An 8,337-nucleotide genomic window follows, 5' to 3' on the forward strand; every position below is an offset into this window, starting at 1 on the left:
CCAATGGCCCCGGGGCACGTGCGTCAGTGAACTCTTTTAAGTCCCTTCTCCCTTCCAGCCTTTTTATTTAATTCTATTTTATATTTATCTTAAACATGTATTTTAGTCTCTTCAATGTTATCTTGGTTTTATCATGTATTGTTTTTGTGTTTTATTGTCTTTACACTTGTTAAATCACTTTGTAACTTGTTTTTGAAAAGTGCTCTACAAATAAAGATTAATATTATTATAATTTCTTTGATAATTTGTGCTCCATTTCAAACTGGGTTGGCTTTAGTCCGGCCCACTGCTAGTTCACTAACAAAGGACACACTAATGTGAGGTATAAAAGGTAGTTAATTTGCATAAAGATCAGAATTTAGGATGGAGGGATTGAGGTGAGAGGGATGAAGGAGTCGAGAGTGGAGGGATGAAGGGGGTTGTTTAGGGTTTGGGGGCTGGAGTGGCTAGGAACCCGGGGGTCGAGACCCTTCTTGCTTTGGGGCCACAGTGCTGCCCACTGGGCCACTGTGCTGCCCTTTGAAAGAGGTGAGAAACAGGGTTTGGGGGTGAGGGATGTGAGAACTGAGAAACAGGAGAGAAAGGAGAGAGACAGGTTTGTTTATAGGTGATTGGATAGGACAGGCGCAGGTGGATGAAATGAGTGAAGCATCGGTGGTTGGATTGGAGGGATTGAATGAGCCACACGTGGTGGAATTGGTAAGAAAAGGAGGAGTGGTCCTTTTCCTGAACTTAAGTAATATACAGTAACCATTTATCCGATGCGTCATAACAGCACTGAGAGACGCACTCTGAAAGACATCCTGGCAGCACTGAAAAACAGAAGCTCACGCGTGGCATGTAGGGTTGTAAGGTAAACGATCACTCGACTAACATTTAATAGCTATTTTGTTAATTATGTGACATTTAATAAAGCATAACGTTTATGCAACAAACAAAAAATGTTTGCTGGGGATGCATTGGTGTCTCGATCCCGGCCGAAATCTCTGCCAGACAAATCTGCACTGTCAGGATCAGGATCAGAATCAGAATCAGGTTTACTGCCAGGCACCTTTTTCACATACGAGGAATTTGCCTTGCTGACAAGTAGTCTATGTGCAAAAGTTGACAACATGAGCACAAGTACAGTTGAGCGTTGTTGTAAAGTATGGGGTCAGGAGTGTGTTTGGGGAGGGGGGCATGAGAATCAGTGACAGTAGGGGCCTGGGTTGTTGAGGAAGACCGCTGCTATCAGAAAGAAACTGTTCTTGTGGTGAGAGGTTTTGGTTTGCAGCCTGCCCTTGTCCCTGGTTTCACCAGATGGTGATGGAGGAGGTGAGGATGGACTCAATGATGGCGGTGTAGAAGTGCACCATCACTGTCTTTGGCAGGCTGAACTTCTTCAGCTGCTGCAGGAAGTACATCCTCATCTCCCTCTTGAGATGATGTTGCCCAGGAAGCAGAAGGAGTCCACAGTAGTGACAGGATGATGGGGGAGGGTGGGACTGGGCTCTTTCTAAAATCCACGACCATCTCTACGGTCTTCAGAGCTCCAGACTGTTCTGGCTGCACCAGGTCACCAGATGGTCGATCTTCCACCTGTAGGCGGACTCGTCCCCACCAGAAATGAGCCCAATGAGGGTGGTGTCATCTGCAAACTTCAGGAGCTTGATGGACTGGTGACTGGAGGTGGCAGCTGTTGGTGTACAGGGAGAAGAGAAGGGGGGAAAGAAAGCTGCCCTGAGGGGATCTGGTGCTGATGAGAAGTTTTCCCAGCTTCACGCGTTGCTTCCTGTCCGTCAGGAAGTCAGTGATCCACCTGCAGGTGGAGTCAGGCACGCTGAGCTGGGAGAGCTTGTCCTGCAGCAGGGCCGGGATGATGGTGTTAAAAGCAGAGCTGAAATCCACAAACTGGATCCTGGCATAGGTTCCTGGGGAGTCCAGGTGCCGGAGGATGACGTGAACCAGGGTTTGTCATTGTTATAACTCACCCTGGTACGTGTTGCTACACAGCTGTCCTCACAAAAGCTGATGTAGGACGTCTCAGCCTCTGTAAAATCGTCCAAATTGTTGGTAGCAGCCCTGAAAACAACCCAGTCAGTGCAGTCCAAACAGCCTGAAGGTCCTATACAGCTTCACTGCTTGGATGTCCTCACTACAGGTTTACAGAGTTTTAGTTTCTGTCTGTATGCCGACCTCTTGACAGTGTCAGAGTTGGAGTGAATTGTTTTTATGTCAGTCAGCACTTATGTAAAACAGGTAGAATGCAACAAAACTTTTCATTTTTGTCAATAGTGCTGTGCTGATTTTTCACAGCTCTTGACTGGTGAACAGTCTGGCTGTGTTTCTGAAAGCTCCATTCTCATGTTTTTCCCCTTTGTCTGCAGAATCCAGATAGTTCCCCCATTTTAGTCTCCAGACCTGCCAAACTGCTGCGTTTTTATGTTTGTGTATCTTTGTTCCTTTCTCTGTGCTGGAGGGGGGGGTGATGGAACAACGGCTAAAACACATGCCTTTGTTGTGAGAGACCCAGAAGAAAATGAGGAAGCAGGAGTACGTTGAAAACAAAAGGTATTTATTTACAATAAACAACAAGAAGTGTCTCATCATGCCTTGCTCTCTGGAAACACCACAGCGGTCTGACCAGCTGACTTCCTGAGTGACCTGAAACGTTGTCTGTAAGCCATGGCAACAACTCATACACATGCTAAACAGTACTCTTGACCTTGTCATATGTCAGGCTATCCTCCAAACTCAATGATGCACAAGCTTCCTGAGCTCTACCAGTCAATTTACATTGTAACCCCCAGATTCATCAACTTATGGGTCCAAACTCACATTTCTGTAACACTTTGTCTACATAGGGGTCAGCAGGTAAGTTTGGCGTCGAGAATATTTTTTACATCTTTGCTTGCTGTAAAACTTCAGTTGCTCAACAGTCTGCGGTCGCCGTTGTCTTGGTCCCCTCTTCATGATGTGCCAAACATTTTCAATATAGACAGAACTGGACTGGCAGCAGGCAACATATCTATCTTCTGAGCCTCTGCCTCAGTGGTACCTTCACACACATGCATCTCAACCATACTGTGGACGCTGAGCCCCCACCCCATACCATCACAGCTGCTGGTTTTTGCACCTTTCAGTGATAAATCTGGATGGTCTTATTCATCTTTGGTAAAAGAGAACTCAACATCTGTTTTTCCAGAAAACAAGTGATGTGGACTCTTCTGATGTAGTACAGTTTCAGGTTACTTTTCTGAACGCAGCGGTGGACTGTTCAGTGACGATGGTTTTCCTAAGTACACCTGAGCCCATGTGGCGATATTTGTCACAGAAGCATGACGGCAGTGCTGCCTGAGGGCTCGAAGGTCACAAACATTCAATAGTGGTTTCCTTTCCTTCCCCTTTACGCACTGAGATGTCTCCAAATTCCCTGAATCTTTTCACAGTATTATGTACTGGTGATTTTGAAAGACCTAATCTCTCTGAAATCTTGCATTAAGAAATGTTCCCTTTGAACTTACGTGAAGGTGAGAGCCACAACCCATCCTTACTTGTGTAAGCGACAGGTTAAGTGTCACCACTTTAGCCACCCGGGAATAAATGCCCGTCAGGTCAGCTCCGAGTTTCCTCTTTCCGCTGTTGCTGCTGTGTGGTGTGGTTGTGTATCGCTGCTCTGTCCCGTCATTCGAGGTATGTAATGCCTGCAAATTTAACAGTGTTGTTCTGTTATGTAGTGCGCTAACGTGGTGTGTGTGTGTGCGCTTATACTGTTATCCTAGATTGACGCTCTATGTGATCCGTGCGAGGTCTCTGGGAAAGACGGCCTATGAAGCACGTAAATGTTTGCAGAGATTCAGAGGTGTGTGTGTGTGAACCACAAAGGTACTCTAGTGTATAGCTAACCGCTGTTTTTTGAATTAATGCAGCCACTGCTGCTTTGCCTTGTCTGAGTTATTAACACAGTAATGTAGCCTACCTGTTTTTTTTATTATTTTAAACTTATTTTTAATTGAATCCTTGTCCTTTTTTTATTGTTATGACCTGTTTTATAGTGTGTGAGGAGATTTTTTTACTTTGTTTTATTATATTGTGTTTCGTTTTAGTGATTTTTAATTTGACTTTGATTTCAGAAAAAGCTATTGACATAACATTTTAACCAAGGAGATCTCCTGATTGTGGCTCGGGGTTTTTTTGAACCAGAGGTGGTGACGTATAATAGCTGGCTTATTTTAATAACATTGCATGTACTTTTAAGTGTGATTTGGATTTTTATTTGGTTATATTGGTGTGTTGAAGTGTTTATTTATAGCCCCTTTTATTCAATCCACACCATAGAACTATAGATTGCCACCACTCGTTACCAAGAGCTTTCGACTCAACTCTCCTCTCATTAAGTATTATTGGTCGTTGATTCTTTTATTTGCATTATGTTCTTAGCTTATTTTTATAGTTATGTTTAGTTTGCAGCTGTTTTATTGTGTCTGTTTGCTCAAAGGAAAAACTGTCTCTGATCTTGCCTGTGCTGGTGGGAATCGCCAGGGTTGGTAAAAACTGTTATTAAGTTCACATTTCAACTCTTTGGGTGAAAGTCCCAAGGTGACTTGTCAACCTTTACTTATCGATTTGGGTCGAGTCCTCCATTGGGCCCAAGTTACACTTGCAAAGACTGAGCCTTTAGCGGATGCTACTCTTATATCTAATCATGACACCTCACCAGTTACCAGTCAGCCTGCTTATTGTGGAGTCTTCCAAACAGGGCTTACTTGAATATTCTGTGCACTTTTCAATCTTACTTCAACTCTGTCCACACCTTTAGGTGTGTTGCAGGCATGTAATTATAAGTTAAAATTCACAAAATACAATTACACTGGTCAATAAAACTACTGAAAATCTTTTCTTTGTACTTTTGTCAGTTAAATAAAGGTTCATGTAAATTGAAAGATCACAGGTTTTTATTGCTTTTTGGAAAATATCCCAACTTGTCTGGAAATCCGATTCGTACATGATGACGTGAGGATCTTCCAGCCTTCATTTTCTTTGTTGTTCATTTTGTCTTCCTCTTTGCTCCAAGACCACCTCTTAAGCATGGCTAAGGCTTGTATATTTTAGTTCAAAGTTCAACTGGACTAAACTCGGCCACATGAATGAATGATATGTAAATTCAGTAACAAAATACATCCTGTCCTATTTTTATTAACGTCAGGCAGCTCAGCTGATGGGATGAGTGCAAATAGTTCAATGAAAAAAAGACACTTGGAAACAAGAATTTGCAGATTTATTGTTGTATCAGGATTAAAGAAAACATACATGGAAGTAGAATCAAAAGTTTCCATAAATTAAAACTCTAAAAGATAGACTTAGCTTTAATGTATGGCACAAATGAACTGAATGTGCTGTCAAGAGGTATGATCTGGTACTCGGTCGTTGACAGTTCGTGATCTGACACCAAACACACACAGAATTTTTACAAACAGGACATGATATATAATAAATTTCAAAAGCATTTTTGATAGAAGATTCAGTCAAGCTCACTGGCAGAGCTGCACACATACATAATTTGAATGCTGGCTGTAGCAGAATATACTCTATGGTATAGATTTTAATGAATCTCAGAAATATGGTATCAAGTCTCAAAGCTCTTTACTCTACAAAAGTGTTGACTCTGTTGCCTGTTGTGTGTCAGCTGCATCACTTCAATGAACCTATTTCTCCTGATATTTCTCAGCTGTCTGCGCTGCAGTCGTGAAAAAACACTATACTGCTACTATTGCTACTCCTAATACTTATAGGGCCAGATTTACTAAAGGTCTGCGTGAGCAAAAACGTGTGCTAACTTGATATCAGCAGCAAATTAACACGTAAGCTGATCTGCTAACGGTGTGCACGCAGAATGACGTCTTCCAAAAGTGCAAGGTAGCACCTGTACATTTACTACTTTTGCCTTAATGAATATAAAATTTGGGGCGTTTCAGTTTTATTGTGCAAAGTAACGGGAGGGTAACCTGCTAATACATTTATTTATACAAGCAATGTGATCTAACGAGCCTAAACGCAATTCCATGTGAGTGCAACAGCATCTGGATTTAATAAGTTTGAAAGGAAGGTGCAAACCGCAAAGTGTTGCAGAGATGGCTGCTGTTGTCATTGTGAGATGGAGACACAGCCGTAATGAAAGAAGACGGAAAAAAAGGTTTTTTTCATTCATTTCAATGTTTTTGCCAGGACTCAGGAACGTGCACATTTTGCCTCTCCAGCCATGCCGTATTGCAGTTGTTGGCTGATAAGGGCTGATTCGGAGTCAGTTACAAGAAGGAGTCACGCAATACCTGGCACGCCCAAACTTTTGGCAACTCTGCATCCGGCCCATTGTGCTCTTGTGAATTATTTCATTGACCTACCAAGGAAAGCTACCAACAGTGCTGCTGCTGTAGCACCACCAGCAAATTTAAGCCAAAAATTTTCAAAGACACTGGTTTTAGCCCTTTGTGTGATCTCCTCTAGTGACATGTTTGGATATGATTGTCTGATACGCTCTTGTTCTTCCTCTGCTTTTCTATTTGCTTCTTGGAGCATCTCATTGGTAAAGTAGCCTCCTTTGTTGGCCTCAATCATTTTATCTATTGTCTTGAGTAGCTCTTCTACCTGGAACTGGTTGCTCCTGTATCCATCCTGTTGGTTGTTCTTCCAGTATTTATTATCAATGATGTGGCACCGGCACTCACACTTCCTCACAATATCACTCAGATCTTTACTTCGCAGGACAAACTGCTCGATAGTCTCTCCCTCAGCGAGCTGGTCACCATGTGTAAAGAGAACTATGGAATATTTTAAAGCTTCTTCTGAGAAATATTCTTGGAGTTTATTTATGACAGCCTGCTCATGCTCTGTGTATTTCTCCACTTTGAGCACAATGAGAAAAACATGAGGCCCAGGAGCGCACTCTGTGATGCACCTCACTATCTCAGGCTTCATCTCCTTCTCAGACCTCCGTGTGTCAAAGAACCCAGGAGTGTCAATCCACTTAATGCTTCTTCCATTGACAGATATGTTTTTTGCTTGACATTCACTTGTTCCAGATAAGGCTGAATGGTCTACCTCGAACACAGTCTCTCCAGATATGGTGTTAGCGATGCTGCTCTTCCCGATTCCAGTTTTTCCCAACACCACAATCCTTGTTAAAGCTAGAAGACAATAAGTACTTTGTGTCAGTAATATACAATATTAGTGTAGTTTCTCTCTGGAGTTTCAGTAAATATACATTGAGAAAAGTGGCACCAAAGTAGTGAAACGTTGCTGACAACATAAGCTTACTAACATAACTGGCAAATGAACTGAATGCTTTGTTCGGCTTCGGATGAACGTTGAAGGTAAAACCTCCTGGAAGAGTTTTATGAACTAACTACATGATAAGCAGCAACACCTTATGCATATTCATTGCTATAATGGGAATTGCTATTACTTATACAAAATACTTACATCCTTATTCACATGAAATGCAGGGACTTTTCAAAATAAACATGTTTATTTACATGTTTAAACATCTTTAATGAAATTGCTTTCACTTAAACTACAATTGCAATTTATGCAATTTATTTCGGAAGCATGTTTTCTGAAATTCTTTCTTCCTGACAGCAATCAATAAATCAAATGCTTTGACACTTATGATGATGATTGTTATGATGATAACGATTATTGTTGTTGTTATTAATATTATTTGTGAAGCACTTATTTAATACCACAGCAAGTGATAAAATACACGAGAGCAAAATAAAATAAAATAGAAATAAACAATAAAATATGACTAATAATAACTACAAAGGATATAAGAGAACATAAAACAAGAATAAAATCAGTAAAATAAATAGGCAGCTCAGATATCATCAGGAGATGCTTTCTGATAAAAGTGCATATTGTGATGTATATTGTGCAACAGACTTAAAAGAAGACACTTCCTTGGGCCGGTTGTTTCCGAGCCTGGGAGCCCTAAAACTATGCACGTGTTCATAATAGGTTCAACGATCTAAAATATAATCTGGAGCCGGGTCATGGAGAGCCAAAAAAGCAATCAATAAGGTCTTAAAATCAGGCAGGGAGTGGATGTAAAGGCGCTGAACCAGGTGTGATGTTATTGGACCTCTTGGTTCTTGTTGGAAGCATGCAGCTTATTCGTTGCAGGGCTTTTTGATTAAGACAAGAGAAAAGGCTGCTGCAATTATCAATTTTGTGTATGCTTTGGATCATCTCTAATAACAGTACTGAATATATAAAACGAGCTGATGTGAGGAGAATAATAAGCAGAACTTACCATCCATGCTTTCAAAAAACAGGAGATCAGTGCAGAGTTGAAAATTCTTA

The 8,337-nt window shown here is 41.5% G+C and overlaps 1 protein-coding gene across 1 annotated transcript; it reads right to left on the reverse strand.

Moving 5' to 3' along the window:
• Nucleotides 1-358: 358 nt before the first annotated feature.
• Nucleotides 359-8,294, reverse strand: LOC123959237 (GTPase IMAP family member 7-like). Its single transcript, XM_046033187.1, has 3 exons — nt 8,288-8,294; nt 6,381-7,163; nt 359-564 (listed from the first exon to the last, which is right to left on the reverse strand). Exons 1-3 carry the CDS (start codon nt 8,292-8,294, stop codon nt 359-361), a joined length of 996 nt encoding a protein of 331 aa, XP_045889143.1.
• Nucleotides 8,295-8,337: the final 43 nt, after the last annotated feature.

Source organism: Micropterus dolomieu, linkage group LG20 (genome assembly GCF_021292245.1).
Source record: "Micropterus dolomieu isolate WLL.071019.BEF.003 ecotype Adirondacks linkage group LG20, ASM2129224v1, whole genome shotgun sequence".
Lineage (NCBI taxonomy): Eukaryota > Metazoa > Chordata > Actinopteri > Centrarchiformes > Centrarchidae > Micropterus > Micropterus dolomieu.